This window comes from Haliotis rubra, unplaced genomic scaffold, assembly GCF_003918875.1.
Source record: "Haliotis rubra isolate DU_JTF1 unplaced genomic scaffold, ASM391887v1 Scf15, whole genome shotgun sequence".
NCBI lineage: Eukaryota > Metazoa > Mollusca > Gastropoda > Lepetellida > Haliotidae > Haliotis > Haliotis rubra.
In genome coordinates, this window is record NW_025765447.1 from 1,815,328 (window position 1) to 1,836,247 (window position 20,920).

General features: G+C 36.4%; 1 protein-coding gene across 1 annotated transcript; it reads right to left on the bottom strand.

Moving 5' to 3' along the window:
* Positions 1-177: 177 nt before the first annotated feature.
* On the bottom strand, positions 178-14,081 carry LOC124270159 (neuroepithelial cell-transforming gene 1 protein-like). Its single transcript, XM_046705191.1, is given in 15 exon segments — positions 178-1,740; positions 2,027-2,210; positions 2,550-2,720; positions 2,864-2,905; positions 3,150-3,365; positions 3,520-3,537; positions 3,539-3,597; positions 3,725-3,821; positions 4,149-4,211; positions 6,675-6,752; positions 6,754-6,840; positions 6,996-7,073; positions 9,048-9,116; positions 9,343-9,406; positions 13,924-14,081. Coding segments are annotated over 15 exon segments (1,416 nt in total). The 5' UTR covers positions 13,947-14,081; the 3' UTR covers positions 178-1,573.
* Positions 14,082-20,920: the final 6,839 nt, after the last annotated feature.

A 20,920-nucleotide genomic window follows, 5' to 3' on the forward strand; every position in this document is an offset into this window, starting at 1 on the left:
TTCCTAATATAGTGGAATTACTTACGAGGTGAGATGTATGACCAAGATAACATTAAAAATATATATTCAAATACAGCTTAACAAATAAATGAATTGTGATGTCAGATGTCTGAGAAATTTAAATTTAGCTTGAAAAATTGTTTTGTTTAGTAATGTAATTTTTTTTCTTATTTGGCGTGGGGTAGGGGGGTTGAGGGAAGTTTATAAAAGAATGAAGTGAAATAATATGTTGTCTTGAAGAGACTAGAGCGGGCTAATTGCCCCTAAATGACAAAGTGAAAGATCAGCAGCTATACACTGATATGTCCATACATGAGGTAAGAGAAAACAACATCAATACAGATATTTAAAAAAGAAAAATATAAAAATACAAAAAAATCTTGATTGCATAAATTAGGCTTAAGTGAAATCTTTCACAAATACTTTTCCATCCATACTAAACAATATACTAATTGTGTACTACAAATACTTAACTACATTCTTTGGAGAACACCATTTCTTAAAAATGAGCAGAGAAGAAAATGTGAGCAAGTGTTAGAAAGGACTGAAAACATCTAACCTATGAGCTGATTTAAATTGAAGCAACTTCAGCATTTAGTTATTATGCATTCAGTGACTGCACTATCTACAGAATGAGCACTAGATGGTGTAGGCTGTCTACACCTGAGCACAATTGCACAGATCCCTTACTGAAAGTTTCAAACTCATTTTTATTAAGTTTCATCTAACTTTTAATAAAGTTTCCTCAAACTGTCAATACAGATTTGGTATAGAATCACATGAGCAAGATTTGTACAAGGCGTGTTCAGAATATAGGGAATATTGTCATCTCTAGTATTATTCTGCTACTATATCTGTTATGATCTGTAAGTGATCTATGTGTATGAGCATCTAACCGACACCTCTGAGTATTCTTCATCTATGATCATTACAGTGATATATAACGTACATACATTTCTTCATAACCATAAATATTGACATCATTGAAACTGGATATTTAAAAATAGTTGTTTATATTTTGTTGATTTTTTTGCATACAAAATTAATTGTATTCATGATTATGAATAATATTCTGTTTCCATTCTCCATGTTGCACACTGAGCACTTTCGGCTGATGGGTTTGATTGACATAACAATGCATCAATGCTGCCTCTTTAACAAACAACGACAAAAATAATAGACCATAGACCGTCAATATCAGTCTGACAGCTGGTCGAAACTCAAGACAGCGTTAATTCCAAAGACACACAGCAAAACTGGAAATTCACATTCCATGGTGTTGAGTGGATAGTATGAAGAGATCAGAAATAGAGGAATAAATAAGGATTTTCACAGTATCACAAGGACAAATTGTGTTCAGTATCCATGAAGAAGAAATGCAAGAATCAAGAGAACACAGTTGACCACACAGTATGTCACATGCATTATGGAATGACATTATTCCAACGAGTGAAATGTTTTGGCACTTGTAATATCACTCTGGTCGTTCGTCTGTCGGTGAAAGGATGGTCAGGTGACCATCCAAAGAGCACTTTTGATTGGCAGTGATGAAAACGAGCACCAATTTGATTGGCTAGGCCGCCCGTTTGTCCGAATGTGTCGGTGCTATCGTGTGCACTTCATCTGTGACTTGGCGGAAGCACTGTAACCATTGGCGCTTATCATGTTCATCGTTGGCAAGGAGAGTGTGTGACTGGCCCTTTGTGCTGTCCTTGAATGAAACTTTGAAGACATTCCGTACTGAAATAGAAAATGGTCAAATTGTAACCACATTGTTTGTGAAGAATTTGCTTGAAAATGGTGAGCAAAAATATACACATGACTGGCGAGAATTTATGGATGTCAACTTCTTTATTTGAGGAACACAACGTTTTAGAGTATATTCTTACTCCTTCATCAGGTGAATGAAAAACTAAGAAACAGATAGCAATGTGAACAGATGTTTTTGAAATTTTGTTTAAATAACTTCAAGACATAAAAGATATGATGAGACCACAGTTGACAAGTCCCTTCTCCAGACACGTACCTGTTTGTGACTGACTGAAGGCGGACCTGAAAGACCCCATCTTGATCTCTGTCTCCATGAGGTCCTCCACTACAAGGTCCTCCACTGGAATAGGCTGGCGGTACACCTGGTACATCCGAGACCCGTACTGGTTCGTGACACGAGTCGGTACCAGCACCTTGTCAAACAGGAACAAGTGCAGTTTCTGCAGAGAGAAGAGAAAAGAATTTAGTATGAGCATTGACACATGATGTGAACTAAATCGGTATATACAAGCCCTAGAGTTTATCATCATTTGGCTATTTAGGTTAATGAGTATAAGATTGGTATTTTCCCAGTTTGATGATTTGTGGACTTTGTTGTCACTGTCATCTCAGACACAGGATATGAACAAAGTAGCAATAGCTTGATTATAATGATTAAAACAGGAAAGGATTAATATTTTGTGGTGGATTTCCATTGACAATTCTTCTGATGAATATTATGCAGATATTAATTGAAACTATTCCATAGTGAACAAGCTAAATTGGATTTGAAAACTTACGCTTCCTTTGTTGTTCTTAAGGACTCCATTACAGATGAGGCTGTGAGAGTCATCGATCTCCGGTAGTTTCTGATCATCATAGATGTAGGTGAGACGTGACTGGTAGTAGCTGCATTTAGCCTCTCCTGTCTTCTTGTCGGCCTCAGCGATGTAGAACTCTGCCAACTTTATCTGAAGAACAACGACGGGACAATCAGTACCCTGTGACATTGGTCGTGTAAACACTGGGTCAATACTAATGCCAACTTTATGTTAATTATTCTTCAAAAGAGAATAGGTAGAAAGTTTACCAGATAAAATATTTGATTACTTACAGCTTCCTGAAGGTAACCAGCATCTTCATGATCTTCTGGTGTCTAGTAAAACAGAAAAACACAATAATATAAATAAACAGTGTCACAAGTCACCGGATGTATCAAAGATTTAAGATACTATTTTAAGTTCATAAATATGTAATAAATTTAAGATAATATTGTACTGTCATAAAAATATATCTTAATAAATTTACATTACTGTTACGAATGTTATTAAATTTTCACATGTGTCTTCAATTTAGGACATATATTTGGTACTGAATCATAAACCCATAGTAATACTTACATATTTGAGAATGCTTCTGATCAGCAATGGGTATTTGACAAATCGGCTCCTAGCTCCATCCAGAAGGCTCCACAAGTCCAGCTTGCGACTGAAAGGAGACTCCTGGCACCTCTCCAGGAAATCGTCAACAGCCGGGTCAGTCTTCTTCTCGTCCAGGAGTGCTTTACCAAACACCTGGTTGGCACAGAACTCGATATACGCATCCAAGGACGAAATCTGAGAATAAGGGAAATATAAAAATAAAATCATTACATTTAATCAATTTCAAACAGCGCAAATATTTGTAATGAATTTTCCAAGTGTTCAATAATTTAATGGGTTTGTCAATTTACAGAGATAAAACCATTTGAATTTTTTTCCCCATTCTTACCCATTCCAGAACTTCCCCCTCCAATGCCCTGTGTTGTTCCATCAGGTAGCCTATGTTTCTGAAGGCGGGATACTAAATCTGAAAATACAAAAATTCAAATGTAAAGGATGTGTACGAAAAATAACCTCTACCATATCCTAAAGTGCTGTATAAGGAACAGTTTGATAATTATCACTATATTCTCATAACCATCAATGTGTCTCACCTTCATGCACCTGAGGTAGGGACTTGATGGGTCCAAATATCTGCTTGAGTTCTCCTGCAGTCATTAACTGAAGCTTGGCCATTGACTCATTGTAGTTCTGAAAGTTATATATTATAAATATAATTATAATTATAAATGAAATGTTTACTGTACACTACACCATGTATCAACAAACCCTCAACCTGACGTCAATAGCCAATGGCAACACCTGTTACCACAATCAGCTGTGCAATATACGTCAATACATACCAGTGTTACATACGTTATGATGTATATGACAAGTGGTTTCATTTTCATGAATGATTGTTATCACAATATAATTACAAACAACTGCATACACACTTTCATATATTTCTGACGCTTGTGCTTTTCTATGGTGCAAACATGTTGATAATTATGTGACGTAATTTTTATCGATTCTCACCTTCTGGACATTGTTCAAATCCTCAATAATATCTTGCTCTCCTTGATACAGCTCATAGATGGCCTGGAAGAAATAAAACTTGATTAAACATTTTTTTAAACTCAGTTGAAAACACATTTTAATAAAATTATGGCTTTCACATTTAAAGCCAGATGTAATATGAACTGGGCAGTCAGTGTCAACAAATTGAACAGATCTTGGATCTTTATTGTTATTACATGGAGCATTATTAGAAAGGTTCACTTATTGGAATTTTAGTAGACTCTGACTTCAGTCTTAAACTAAAACTAAGTCTTTAAATATCAACCAAAAGAAAGGGTGATATGGCTCTAATTCAAAAATAAAATCTAATTAGTTTAAACAACTCATTAGTCAAATAGTCTTTGAATTCAAAGTGCTCTCATCAGAACTGAAGGTCAAAACATTATTTTGTCGTTCAACAATAATACTACAATTTATTTCTCAACCACTCATTTTTTATTGATTTTAGTTGGTTGGGTTAAAGTATGAATTCAAGGTCTAATTACGAATACTGACAAGGTGTCTAGGAGTTTATTTTAATCCTTACCAAGTCAGGTTCTACATATTGAGTTGTAACCCCCACATGTCAGGGCCACTCCTCAGAACTCCTTATATGGTCAATGGCATGTATTTTATTCCAGCCTTGTATCAGTTAGACAGGTTAGAGCCCTTCATTCAGTTAACACACAAGCCACCAGCAAGTATTATTGATTCCTTCTGCCATTGCACACTGAAGTGGGTTTCTATATCTAATACACACTGTCAATAATCATTACCGTCACTAGTGTTGCAGTGGGATAATTCTTCAGGGAATTCAATGTAAACGGAAAATTCTCTTTGAACTGCCTACAAGAATCGTGACCAATGATAATGACCCCCCACACATATCCAGACTTTGAAGCATTAAAGAACATCAGTTTCAAATTACAACCGGGACAGGATGAATAAACACACTTAATCAAGTTTTCACACCCAGTATGTAATAAGATAACACATAGAGTAAAATGATATACATGTACAGCTTTTCTAATTGATTGTTTTTAAAGTATTATTTTTTCAAGTCCAGATTTTAAGGGCTGAAAATTCGATGAAAAAGACAGTGAATTTAATCAGTCTAAAAGATATCCTATTCTGACGTAAATGAGATCTGTTGATTGAGTTAGTTCATTAATTTTTCATAAAATCTGGCAAGAATCTAATTTGAATCCTGAAATAGCTCCCTGGAAGCAAGTAACCCAGTTTACAATATCCTTTTCGTGACTTGTACTACAGTTGCTGAGACAACACCAACCGTTTGATACAAAACATGATCAGATTCACTAAATCAAGAAAATCTCTAATAATAACTAAACTATTGAGATAGCAGATTAACAAAATTGGTTTAAGGTACAATGCACAGTGTCCTGATCAATAAATAAAAATAAGTCAGACAGAAATCAATGTTCCAAAATAACCCTGTCGCAGACCATGATCGGTCTATCACAGCCATCAGTTCCTGCTATTCTGATCAAGAATTGTTATAACTTATTGATAGCCTATATAAAGCTTCCACTGTCGCCACAGAAACAAGCACAACAAATCATTAAGATTGTTACAACAACCGCAGTTGTGTAAACTTACCATTATTTTTAAAGCAATCAGTTATCTCAATAAACATAAAGATTTTCTCTGATCAACCTAGCAAAGTCAAAAGGACAAAGAACAAATCAATGCCTTCAATGACAATACAGGAACGATCAATCAGGGATGGTTACTAAAATGCTATATTCTAAACATAACCATTCCTAACTACATGCAATTAATGGGACAATATTACTGGGACAATATAGGTTTAAAAAGGAATATTTTGTTTTAAATAAAAAATGAGTATTAGATTTGGTCATGATGTAAACAGGCTATTTACAACGTTAGGAAAGAGTGATCACTTTAAGTTGAAGACACCCACACAACACTGTCCAAGCTGACTGATCATTCAACTGACACTCTCTAGAGGGGAATAAGCATCAGATTCTACTTCAGTCAAGCCTTGTGTGGGGGATCTATCACTGCCATTAACTTAACAGGATTGTATTTGCAGTTGTATAAGAGGGTGTTATTGAGAATGGAGTGACCATGGGGAATTTGTATTACCCAGGGGGTACATCCAGTTTTTATAGATTTCAGAAAAACAAAGAAAGAAATTAATTTTCTGTTATTTTAAGTTTAACCAGGAATTAAATTTTCTGGAATAATTTTAGTGAAAACTGTTTGCAACTGACAAAAATAAAATCTGAGAAAGGACTTCAAAATATTCTAATAGTCAAATACCCAAGACAGAAAAGTCACTTAGTCAACATAAATATCTCAATAACAGTTTGAATAGTTTTTATTTTTATTGACCAAAATCCAAAATTCCCAAAGTTACTTAGTTTCAGAGTAGCCTTTTTACTTTTTTTCAAATTCAAATATTTTTTTAAAGGTCAAATAAATCATTGTAGTATCATTCCAGTTATATTTTCAACTGACCTCCTGCCTCTTAATGTCCTTGTGAGTGAGGGTATGGTGGTTACCCCCGTCAGCCATCATGTCACTCCAAGTCCGTGTGTGTGAGACGTCGCTTCTCAGGGGAGGGCTGAGGAGCCTTGTAAGGGGACAGGTTCTGTCTGCTGGGGGTGGGGGGAACCTTGAAACGCTGAAAAACAACAAAATATCTGATTGTCAAAAAGTTATCTTCTTAATTCCATTTCACCAGAAACAAAATCATTTCAGATTTGAAGTTTCTCATTTAATTGAAATAAAGCGCCTCTTTTTTCACTTTTTATAGCTTCAATCTAAACTGATGCTTACCTTGCTAGATGTAGATTTGCTTGGAGACAAAAGATTCACGAGTGAAGATACTCTGAGAATAGATCTTCGACTCTTTTTCTGAAAGAAAACAACATCTAATATTTAAATTTGATAAATATGAACAAATAAACGAAAAACAGACAAACATGAAAAGTTTCGAAAAGTTGTGTGAGAGTATTTTTAAAGTTCAGCATGACACTGACAACGTTTGAATAATTTACCTTTGCACTGCAGTGACAGTCTCCACCTATGACAAATAGAGGCCCAGTGCTGGCACAGTAGAAAGACAAATCAGGCTCAAGATGAGCAGCCATCGTTTAAAGCAACCGCTCTCCTACAGTCAGTGTAATAAACTGATCAAGTCATCACAGAGACTTGGATGTTTGTTGGGAGATCAACGCAACAACACTACACCAGCCACTACAATATTGATCTGGCGGAACTCCATCGCTATGTGACGAGGCTATGATCACCGGCAACCTCCTACTCACAAATAGACATTTGTAGCGTCTGTGACGTCACATCACGCTTACAACTACGCTCACAGATGAGCAACAGCGCAGATGTAATAAGCATTTTCATGCTTTTATCACAGTTTTGGAACAATTTTTGATGTGTTTTCAAGGTTGCCTCATGTGTACGGCCTGCTAGTGGTTGTTTGGCAACGTCCATAATAAGCCATATATAGGATGTTGATGTTCATACATTGGCTCCAGATACAGTACGCTCCCATGATTACAAAATCAAAATCAGTGCCATACTGTTTATCCTTTAAAGGCAGGCAAACATGTGTGTATATTTAACTGATCACACACTGCTTGTATCAGTATTGTTAGGACACAATATTAAATAATAACTTGATTTAGACAGTTCATGGGACAAAAACAGGAATCTTAAATTTAAAGCATCTGTTTGCCATTATAGATAGTTATGTTTTATTACTTAGGTTAATGATATTAGTTAGTATAAAACATAAAATTGACTTAAGGTGAATTTCTTAAAATACAAAAAATGATTCAGGCAAAATTTGTTAAATATATGTTCATCTTATTTGAAATGTTCCAGATTTAAATTAATTAGCTGCAATTAGCACAAAGAAGTCATTCAAGCAAATCAATTTCCGATACAACTGATACAATGTACAAACATATCCAGAAAGGTAAACAGCATATTTATATCAGCAGCAAGGAACTGAGTTTGTACAAATATTACATATAATTTTAAAGTCATCTAACCTAAAATAACTTTCATGCAATCAACAACCTATTTTCCTGCACCATAACTCAAGGAAGAACAAAGCCTCTTTGACTAGAGACCATCTGCTTGGGCAAACTTGTTAATGGGGCCTAAAAGACCTGGTACTACTCGTACTAAAAATACCAGTATTACAAACACTCAGGACATTCTTATCCAACATTTCTTTGCAATTTGTATGACGTGTACTTGAGAGGCACAAAATGCTTGCATATCAGGAACCCGATTTAAAAACAGATATTAAAAATAGCTCATTTTATCACAAATATAGAGCAAGCGAACACAGGGATGCCGCTGTAAGGAAGGAACATTGACTACGCAGCGTCTTAGCTGTGATCTGACGTCATGGCCCTGCATCACAGCTTCATATTCAGATCAATACACAATGCCGGTGATAGCGACACAGTCAGAAAGAAGCAAAAGAAGCTGTACGACTTCTGTCATAAACAGCTGACTTCTAAATCAAGATGAGTTTGGTTTGGGAGAGTACACATGAGTAAACAGCTTCAGATCTCGTGTCATCAATGGCCTGAAATAGGTCGTGAACACTGATAGTATGTCGGAGGATCCTATCTCCGGGATTTGGGAGTTCCTGATGTCATACCAATTAAGCTGTTTTCCCACTGAAATTGTTTATACCACTAATTAGACATTAGTTAGAAACTAATGCAATAACATGTGTCAGCTTAGCAAGCTCCACTAAGCTCCAAAACATAGGGTGTGTTCTCCCATTGGAGTTTTTTCACACAAATAACTGACAGTTTTTCTTAAACATCTATGAATTAAACTGTAGCTTACCTTTGTCAATGAAATATCCAAGCTTTGTACACTCAACGCATCATCATCTATCTTCCTCTTCCTCTTTTTCTGAATCAAAGAAAATAAATAACATAAATAATATTTATTTAATAATTTATCTATGAGATAAAACATTACACAATTCTGCTAGCAAGGCTAGGAATGTTTTAGGACTGCCAACTTCACATTAAGTTCTAAAACAGAAAATTTATATTTTTTTTTATTGAAATACCTTACAATAAGCATTCAAGTATATAAGTACTATAAGTACTGATGATGAAATAATGCAACTTACAAAGGGAGGAAGCTCAAACATGGCAGATATTGAGTTCCGTCTGGTACTTCTTTTCTCAGGCATTCTGAAAGACAATTAAAATATATTTATTTCTAAAATATACCAATACAAATCCCTAATTCTACCTTTTCATCATGTATATATGAGACACCTACATAACAAATCCCCAAATTAACAAATGTATTGACGGTGCCCTTTTCAACAAGGTTCACAAGACAAAAAAATAAATAATTTTACTTCTGTTTTACCACAGTACTAAAGTAGTATTGATAAAGACAGGGATCAAGCAGAACCTGAGTATTTATAGCCCTATTTGAATAACAGACACAGACTTCCTTAAAAAGTTTAACATTCTTATTGTCCTCATGATGCTTTAACATTAGAAGGAGAGTGATATCACTGCTAAAATGCATCCCTAAGAAATCCCAAATCGTGCAAATATAGAAAGCACAACAGTAAGTCTTGTAAATCCTTCTAAAAGCATGACTTGATACACTACTGAAACACTCCATATTTTCACATGATGGGGCATCATGACCAGATCACACAGAAGCACATATCACAAGAGGGTATTTCCAACTTACTCCAAAGAGTCAGTGAAATAAAATATTTCAGCCTTGCTGGCCTCACAACATTCAAATTCACAGGTGCCTTGGTTATCCATGTCTTAGTGCAGTTTCTTAATGAATCAAGGTCACTTCTCCCAGAGCCCCTTATAAAGGGCCCTGGCTAGCCCCAGGTCATGTGATAATGGCTGGATGAGCCAATGAAATTGCACTGCACCCTAGGGACCTTGCCCCCTAGTAATTTCCTGTCCTATTACCAGCTTAGCCAACCCTTTGTTATTTGCAAAGGGTCGAGGATTAAGAAATAAGTGTCAATTTTAAGCATTATTGTGCATGAAGACTTGAAATATTTAACATTTTTGAAAAGAAATAATGTTTTTGTTTGAAAGAAGAAGTGGTCATTAACTCTGAGGGACCCTGGACTCAGAACCAGCATTGATAGAGTCTATTTGAAGGGAAACAAACAATAATACTGTTTCATGTTTTCTGGACATAGAAACATAATATCAAAGATTGGGTTTTGAAGGACTATATTCAAAATTAATTGCTTGCACATCGCACAGGATTTTCATTTTACCCTATACTTTCATATACACATTATGTATAAATATGTTAAATCATTCAGCTGATCAAAAATGGTTTAGTTTTATATATTTTTAAAAACTCTAACTGAAATAACTGCTACCTTCCCTCTTGAAAACTCTCCACAATGACAAGTGCATGTGTATTGAATGTTGTTGCCAAATGACAGGTGAAGATGATTTGGAGATTTAACATGTGCTTCCTGACATAATGTGTATTTGGCACACGATTAGGTTGTATATTACAAGCTCTATTAGATGTAGCACACTAACACAGACAAAATATAGGGGGTGGCAGTCAAGTGCTAGAATCAACTATATTATGACATGCATACAAGTTAAAAGGTGTTAACCTAGTACCCATGAAGTAAACACTACAACCTTCACGCCTTAACCATGAAATCCCCGAGAAAGATCAACACACAAATTACATCAACACTATGCCACTGCCTTCAAAGGAGAAATGTTTTTGGAAAGGTGTAAAGTGTCCCTGTTTCAGCCTTTGAGGATATTAATGCTGATTATGCATTTCCAGTTACGGGGTGCCTTTTACTTCTTACAGCCTTTCAAGATTTAGTTAAACCTTCTCGCTTCTAGTCCTCCTAACAAAGAGATTAAAGGCGCAATAAAACAATAGAGTTATTGGAAGGGATTAGTGCCAGCTAAACTAGGTAATCAACCATGAGAGGTTCAGTAGCCCTCTTCCATAAAAACAAAGGGTGCTAATAGGTCCCCCTGACAGCCACCTATATTGCTGTCTATACACCCGGCTCATTCCTGTACTGTGTGGTACTGGACCTGCCAACTTCGAACCAGCCACTGCTGGCCCTATCAAAACACACACCAAACTGCTAATTAGTCTCTTGTTATTTCTATCATGTTTGTATATTATCTGGATTACCACTTCTGAAAAGTTAAATGCTAAACCAACTAATGAGAGTGCTAAAACAACATATTGTATGATTATCTTTAGTAAGAGATATTCTGTCTTTGATAACATTGATTGAGACTTTCATGAGCGCGAGAACTACACAGAACAAAATTTCCAGTAAAACATACATGTTTAGCATGTTTTGTCACTTTTAGCTTGATTACTGTGTAAAAATCTACATGTAAATGTCGCTCTGTGCAATAAACAAGAAGTTGTCATCCATAAAGTTGTATGTTTCATTTGACACATGACACATAACACAGGTATGTGATTACAGGTAAGACAGCTACAATGTAATAAGTAACAAACATTTTGGTCATAAAATATATGCAGGAATATTAATGACAATTACTACAATAATGGCTAGAACAATGTACATCATTTTAATTCAGTGATGGCTTTGGTGGATTTTTCAAAAGATTCCCTTCAACTTATCCTGGAGGGCTAAAGAAGATCATTTTTCAAATTTCATTCAGATTTGAACTGGTCTACTGGAATGATACCAATTTTGTCCATGTTTAAGAACTGCTATTTGCATGGGATTTATTCCCAGTTTCATAGTTCGCGAAATACTGTTTAGGACTAATATACAGTGAGTGAGTATGATTTTACGCCGCTTTTAGCAATATTCCAACAATATCACAGCTGGGGACACCAGAAATAGGCTTCACACATTGTGCCCATGTGGGGATTCGAACCCGGGTCTTCGGCGGGACGAGTGGACGCTTTAACCACTAGGCTACCCCACCGCCCCCATACTAATATACAGAACATATCAGAAAGAAAAAAACCTTATTGATGTGGATTTATCTAGAATTCCAAACAAGCAGGCAAATTGAGATAAAAATATTACTTGGTTTACTTATTTCAGTAACAGATGTGCATTCAGTATATTAAAAAGAAACTTTTGGTCTTATGATCAGTGACAAATACAAGTTACCTCTACAAAGATATAACATTAGTAGTAATAGTAATTAAGACTTACATTAATAACAGACTCATCTTATTTCTAATTAAGACACAAGGATCCTTAACATAGTTTTAGAAACAAACAAGAACATGTTTACATTTCTTCTATAAATTCCCCATCAACTGTTCATGATTTACAGGAAATGTCAATACTAAACAGATATTAGAACTGCATCCCAGTTTTGCGTGACTGGCCATAAGCAAAGGGACTGGTTGCATAATGACACCCCCCTGGCCACGTTTTACTGCTTGTTACATGTGGCTGGGGTGGTATCTATGGGTCTCAGCAGGAAATCCTCTCAGTCACAGATATATGGAGGCAGTCTTTGCATCAGATGTAACAGGTGAACACTTGCCTCATTACCACTTTCTTGATACTAACACCCATAGTAACAGGATCTTTCACACAACTTGGGGGAGGTAAGAAGTGGAATGAAGCTGAGATACATACTTAAAATTTAGTATATGTAACTGGACTAGCTGAAGGATGTGATGCATTAACTGTTGGTCATTTATTGTGATTTTTCCTGGTACCTAAACTAAGACTTAGTCTCATTTACTAGGATGAACTTGGTTAAGTAGATTGGTTTGTTGCTTATAATGCTGCACTCAGCAGTATTCCAGTTACATGTAATTATTAATTGAGTCTGGACCGAACAATCTAATGACAGTTGGGATATGTGGTTAATGTTACTGTGGGCAGATCTAGATAAGGTTCGAAGGTTCTGTTTTTTATATTTTATTACACACTTTAGAGTGAATCTCCTATTACCAGTGGTAAAACAGTTCTTGCCACTTGCTGCTACTTTGACTTTAGCCGAGAGCCGCAATGCGGTCCTATACAGTCAAGACATGGTCATGGTCATGACTTGACTGTATATAGGACCGCACCGTGGCTCTCGGCTACTTTGACATCAGATGCAATGTGTCTTCCTAAATTTTGTGTTGATAATTGGACATCTCCAAGATATGTAAGTTCTATCTATAGACTGTGCTTAAAATTAAACATGGGACTCAAAACAAGAAATCAATCGTCTAGACCATAGAGATTAGGGTTATGTTTAAAAATGACAGCAGCATTTTCTTCACATTTAGGAACTGCTTTTCCCTTGATACTTCCCATGTAAAATACATATTCACACTATCAATTAGATGAAAGCCTAATTCATTGAAACATTCTGTGAATCTATGGTTATCTTATTATCAAAGATCGCGTTTGAAGGAAGTGGTTGAATGGATAACCTGGACAGTGGCCACTCGGGCAGCCAAACAACAAATTTGGTCGGTTAGAACCGGAAGTCTAAAAACTTCATTATTATTTTCAAACAAGAAACAGACAGACCAATGTAAAAAAATACTGAAACTTGATATGGGGTCAGTTGCACACTGCACACATCGGCAGTACACGTAGCCTAAGCACATACATTCTGGAAAATGGATAACACGAGCATGTCATCGGTTAGCCGGTTGACAGTCAACACTAAACTTGATCCACGACGTGGGATCGTCACATCAAATCAAGTTATGTCTTTACCTGAACACGTTTTCTTCATCCATGATGTTATATGCTTCACAACTGGATATCTATTTACACTTTGGCGATCTGATCCAATACTATCGATGTTTAAATACTGTAAATTAAGAAGGTAATCAACGAAACAACTTCAAATCACATCAACAAGGTGCTTTGAATATGGCGGCGAATGCTACAATTTTTGTTTTTTAGCCAATCAGATTGCAGGAAATCGTGTTTACGAGTTACCTCCCTTAGAATGTTTGGCATACCGCACATGACAAGCGAAGTGTCAAATTTCATAGCGGTGCTCCCCGTCATCATGTGAGTTGAAGTGATTGACCGTTGTCATGCTCGTTACGCATTAGTGATTGTACGGTATAAGAAGACAAAGGAATGATGAGTAGCCTAGTATTGAAATAGACAGTGTTTGTACGTTTAATGGAGTAGTCGTAACCTTTGTTTTATCAGAGAATGATTATTTGACACGTGAAACTACAAGATGTTTGTAGAAGATAGTTAGTCGTCTTCATTTCTCGGATCTGATGTAACCACTCTGGGTGCGGGAAATTTGGTTTAAACAATAATTCCACCTTGCGGCATTTAAAAATAGTCTAGTTTATTTTATTAGCGTGTGACCTTAAAAACATTTAATTAAGCGATATGTATAATTTTATTATATATCAAATATAATATCTTCGGCATATAAAACAGGTTTGTTCAAAGAGATAATTATTCTTAATACTGTTCAATAAATAAATAAGTCTTTCCTATAATTTGTCTTGTGTCTTTATTCCACGCATCGGAACTAGCGCAGTAATAGGCGTGATGATGATAGTCGTATATAATTGACACTTCCAACAAATATCAACGAGACAGAAAATTGAAACGAGTTCAGAAATAGTTCGATAATTTTCGCGTACTACACAGATAACCCAGCCGGTGTTTATACAGCTGAACGTCGGCGCTCCGAGAGTAATAAGATAGGTGGGCGTGACAGGATTGCAATAACCCGAGGTGTGAGGACTCCGACTGAACTCCTACACCATGCACCACGTCGTTTACACCTGTCGACAGCGGGTGGGATGCACGATAATTACAAGGCTGCGTAAACCCTTGATGTTGTGTAATGATAAGGTTGCGTAATGTAGGATGGATATCACGGACGATCTGAGGGCTTAGGATATATTTCTAAATACCGACCTCCCGTAGTCCGTCATATATACAGACCTTGAAACCGATTTATCCAATACAGCCGATGCAAGTCTATAGTATCGGGCACGTGTGGATTACTGCAGTTCCTGAAAATAGAGTCCCTGGACTCCTTTTGATTATACTTAATTAAGATAATTTAAATACTGTTTTCCTTTGAAACATTTATTTCAACAAAGCCGTAGATAGAACATATTTACGTCAGTTCCTGAAAATGGAGAAAATCTCAAGGCTCCTTTTATTAATATAACCAGGGAGAGTATATAACTATATAGTCTATACAGACTATATATATATATATGTTGTAGATTATCCCTGATATAACTTAAGACCCGGTGTTTTGGTTTTTCGTTGTAAGATATGTTCGTTTTAAAGACTATCTATAGATGTAAGTCTAATTAGCTGTAAACTGTTAAATTCATAATGAACATTGGTGATAAACACGTTGTTGTCTCATGTGAATACTTTTCCATTACAAACACATATTTCTAACAGAAATACAATCAGCTAAATGTAAACAAGACAGTTTGACAGTTACGTGTAATATAGACATTTAACTAAATACTTCATCATTCAATAAGTGTGAATGGTGTGAACAAAGATGTTGATTGCATGACAGCAACGAGTTTCTGCGAAGTACTGTAACCAGGCGTTATCTGTTTTATAGTCATAAGTTGTAGTTCTACGGATAGCACCAATAATGCCTTGTTTCAAGAGGAGTTTTGTTAGCATTGGTTGTGTCTTCACAGATTGTCAAGTACTGCAGCTTCCTTTAATGTGTTTCAACAGGATGATGTTGTTTGGTTTCTTTCTATCTGCAATGTTTCACAACATGATTGCAATAACATATCTTACTGTGCTAATTCTTCTCCATACTTTAATTTATTGCATATCATCAAAACACGGAAAAAGCGCAGATTCATCATTTAGAACACCCGTATATTATATATGTGTTTCTCATCACTAACTTCAACCACCAAGAGAGCGGTCGGGCGAAAAGAAAACATGCTTTCCAATAACTCTGTGACTTATTTGATAAAATTTGAACGTTTATATTACTTGGTAATTGTGTTTACGTTTTACGTTTTCTGTAGATCGAGATGTTCTTTGGAAGACTATTTTGATAAATCAAGATGGCGAAAGATCAAGCTGACCTGGTATTTTTACGAGTGGTCAAGGGTAAAAGTAGGTTTTCATCACACATCGGGGCATAAATTTCCACACGAGCGAAAAAAATGAGTTAAGAAAACATGTATCATATCACGTCAAAATGGAAATTCTTAGCGGCCGGGAGTTTGGAAAAACAAAAAGAAATACCGACAGCCAAAGAATACATTGTTGATTCTGATGATAAGATATATGTTTTAGCGATATGCCATATATAGCTGTGTTCTCTGATATAACTTTAATCATGATGCACTTGCAATTCATTTTTCAAACCCTTCCAAATATTTGCTGGTTCCAGTCGTCGTGAGACCATGGAAAATATACGAACTTTGCGTGTCGTGAGATATATTTTTGAGACGCTTCAAATGATTACCACATGAAAAACCATGTTGGTTGTGTTCATGGAGTATTTGCAGGCGAAAAAAGGTCACCAGTGTTATTTTTTGTTAGAGGCATATATGACGTGCAAATTTTAATTTATGGAACTAAAATCGATGTACACAGATTAAGTGCACTTAAACTGAATAGATTGAAAACTGTTTTCAATTTTTAAACTGAATTCTGTATATCATTATCCATATAGTTATTGCATGTAGTATACATATGTATGTATGTGCGCAATGGGTACTCATTAGGATACAAACGTGTTGTGTAGCCACTTTTCATGGCAGAATAAACGCTTCATAGAATAGATCTTTGAAAGAACTTCTAAATAACAGTTAAAATTATTTATTTATTTATTTATTTATTTATTTATTTATTTATTTATTTATTTATTTATTTATTTATTTATTTATTTATTTATTTATTTATTTATTTATTTATTTATTTATTTATAGATGTAATTACGTAATTAAGATGACATCAATCTACTGTTGTTTCACGTGACATGTAAACTCATCAGCTACCGCCACTTGGTGTATATGTCATGCTCAGTATTTGTAGTGCTGATTGCGTTGAGTTATACTTATGTTTAGGTGGCACGGGCGCCGGGTAATCATGATGTATATTCGGGTGAGTGACAGCGAGTTAGTGGCGACGGAGGAGAGCCGTGTTTGTCTGGCTTGATGTTGTGTCTGCTGAGGCCGACCCACACATGTCTACAAGCCAAACATGTCACGTACGTGTGATGTTTGTTGATATATATTGCTATAATTTGTACACAAAGCTCACTGAATGACAGGTAGCTGTGACACCGTGTACTATCCAAATAGCTCATGTAAACAAGGCCTCAAAAGACGAAATAGATACATGTAATTTTCACCAGCATTAGCAAACGACAAAATAAAATAGAATAAAAATGGGAAATAATATTTCTTTCAATATTCGGACTCTGAATGCATGCGATAGCTTGAGTGTTTTGTATGTAATCTGTAAATACAGATGTAATGGTTTATTATATAGCCACAGCGATTGTTTTCTTAAAACATATAACACATTGGTCTTGCTAATAAGTCCATGAACGTGATTATGTTAAGCTATAATGTACAGGCGCATCTGTCACTATGTTCAAGCCCCCTTAAACCAGATGCTATTAAGGTTTTTTTAATTATAGCTTTAATTTACAACGTGACAGTTAAAGCCATTTAAACCTCACGTTTTAGAGTGAAGTTTTATTCATAATATAATGAGTTCACTGTGCATGTACAGGTGAATCAAGACTGCCGTGCCAACACGGGCATAAACGTGGTAATATAGTGTATATTGTAGGAGCGCTTCAGACACTATCTTCACCCTCCTAAAACAACCACTGGGCTACCCCACAACCCAGTCCCCTCTTAAGACCAGCATAGGTTACTGTGGGCCAATTCGGACCCAGGATCCACACAGGGATGTTTCTCAACTGTATCTAACTATTGAACTGTACATGCGTTTTCAATATCTACTTCAGTGATATATCATTTGGAATAGATTGGGAAGAGAACTACGCGCATAGCTAAGTTTTATAGTCCGTAGTGTTACGGTAAAGTGCGTAAATTGACATAGTAAAGCGGACAATGTATCAAGTTATAGAAACCATGACATCGTCTCCTGACTCTCTACATTATAATTATAAACCAGCACCCACATTTGTTTTCATACCAACACACTTCGCATATAACTCCTACTGCATATAAACCTACTTTAAAGGACATAGGGGCGGTGGGGTAGCCTATTTTTAGTGGTTAAAGCGTTCGCTCGTCACGCCGAAGACCAGGAACGATTCCCCACATGGGAACAATGTGTGAAACCCATTTCTGGTGTCCCCGCCGTGATGTTGCTGGAATATTGCTAAAACCATACTCACTCACTCATTCAAAGAACATTATAAGGACCATATGGATGCGCAATATTTCAGCAGAGTGTATCGATAGAATATTTCAACAGAGTGTGTTATTGGAATGTTCGAACAGAATGTTTCAATGAAATACTTCAATAAGATGTTTCTAAAACATATTTCAATAGAATGTTTCAGTATAATATTTCAATAGATTGTTTGGATATAACATTCCAATAAAATCTTTCAAATCAAATGTTTCAATGAAATATTTCAATAGAATGTTTCAACACAATGTGCCGATATTTCAATAGAGTGTTGCGATAGAATGTTTCAATAGAATACTGTATTTCTATGGCTAGTTTGTTATTGCGTTTTCGTTGGCTTCAAATCTACGTCGACACATATAGCACTAAGTTTAGATCATTGTATGGCCTCTTATTTGCACTTCTTAACATCATGTTTGTTGTAAAGGCCACACGGAGCGGTGGGGTAGCCTAGTGGTTAAAGCGTTGGCTCGTCACGCCGAAGACCCGGGTTCGAATGCCCACATGGGTACAATGTGTGAAGCCCATTTCTGGTGTCCCCCCGCCGTGATGTTGCTGGAATATTGCTATGAGCGGCGTAAAACCAAACTCAGTCAGTGTAAAGGCAACAATGTTATGGATGTCAACTTCTTCAGTCACCTGATGACGGAGTAAGAAGAATATACTCCGAAACGTCGTGTCCATCACAATAAAGTAGTTGACATCCATAACATTGTTGCCTTTATATGTATCACTTCTAAATGCCATTCAAAGATTCTGTTTGTGGTAGTTTACACCTTGTAACTGTTTGACAATGCAGAGATTATTGAAAAGACCCTTTCTATCTTCCTACCCGTGAAGGTCCGGGTTAGAATATTGATATTCATTAACACATGCTTGTCGTAAGAGGCGACTAACGGGATCGGGTGGTAAGGCTCGCTGACTTCGTTGACACATGTCATCGGTTCCCAATTGCGCAGATCGATGCTCATGCTGTTGACCACTGGATTGTCTGGTCCAGGCTCGTGAAACGAAGTGCGGCAAGCAGCAGGCTCAGTCAATAGGTCGATTGCCTGCTTTCGTACCCCAGTGTTGTACCTGTTATCATATCAATTTGAATGTCCGGTCCTGATTCCATTATATACAGACCACCTTCATACATTGTATTTAGCTTGAACAATCCTGCGGCACTGAATTAAGAAGTATTACTTTGTAAGTGACATGTAATGGCAATGATTACTGAAATCCAAAGAGGGACGGTGGGGTAGCCTCGTGGTTAAAGCGTTCGCTCGTCACGCGGGAGACTCGGGTTCGATTCTCCACAATGGCACAATGTGTGAAGCCCATTTCTGGTGACCATCTCCGTAATATTGCTGGACTATTTCTAAAAGCGGTGTAAAACTATACTCACTCACGCACTGACTGAAATCCAAAGAAGATTCGTAAAATATCTGAGATGACCCTTCTGTCTTTTACATAACGTTTTATTCGGGTTGAAACTGGTCTGTTCACTGTCCGTTGTCTAAATAAACCATCAGAGTTTAACACAAAAATATATTTGTTATGAATTAAACCTGTTAATATGTATAATGAACTTGAAACGGAAGTCGGACCACTGGTAGTGTAGGTCATATGTTATACAATACCTTCAACAAAGTGGTCAAATGCAACATTATGTTATATAACGTGATCCAGACTACCAGTTTCCATCTTTGTGGAAGCCGCGCTGGCTGAGTGGGTTAGATCGCTAACTTTGAGAGTGTGAGTTCGAATCACTGATGGAAATTTATTCGTGTCCAGTCTTATTTCTGAATTATCCTGTAGAAATGATTAATGGTCCCTCACAACCTGTGTTGGTCGTAAGAGCGAACAGGAAAAAACTCTGGGCTACCCAACCGCTCGAGAGCACTTGCAAGTCTTTATTATCCGTGGCGTAGATGCATTGCGGGAGAGCAGTTGACGACTGAGATATTTCACAGAGAGAACTGAAGTGAACCGCTCAATGAAACTCTGTGAAAGTATCAGTCACCGGTATTCTATCTCACAGTCCCTAAACCACATCATTTTCCACACAGCCCTCCCTGCAATGCTAAAGCTCTAAACGAAGCAAGGCAAGATTCCCCACGTTCAGGATATCTGGTCTCCCTCGGTTTCCTTTTCAATTTAAATGGGCTTATTTGTTACAATTACATACATACATACATACATACATACATACATACATACATACATACATACATACATACATACATACATACATACATACATACATACACACACACACACACACACACACATACTACATACATACATACATACATACATACATACATACATACATACATACATACATACA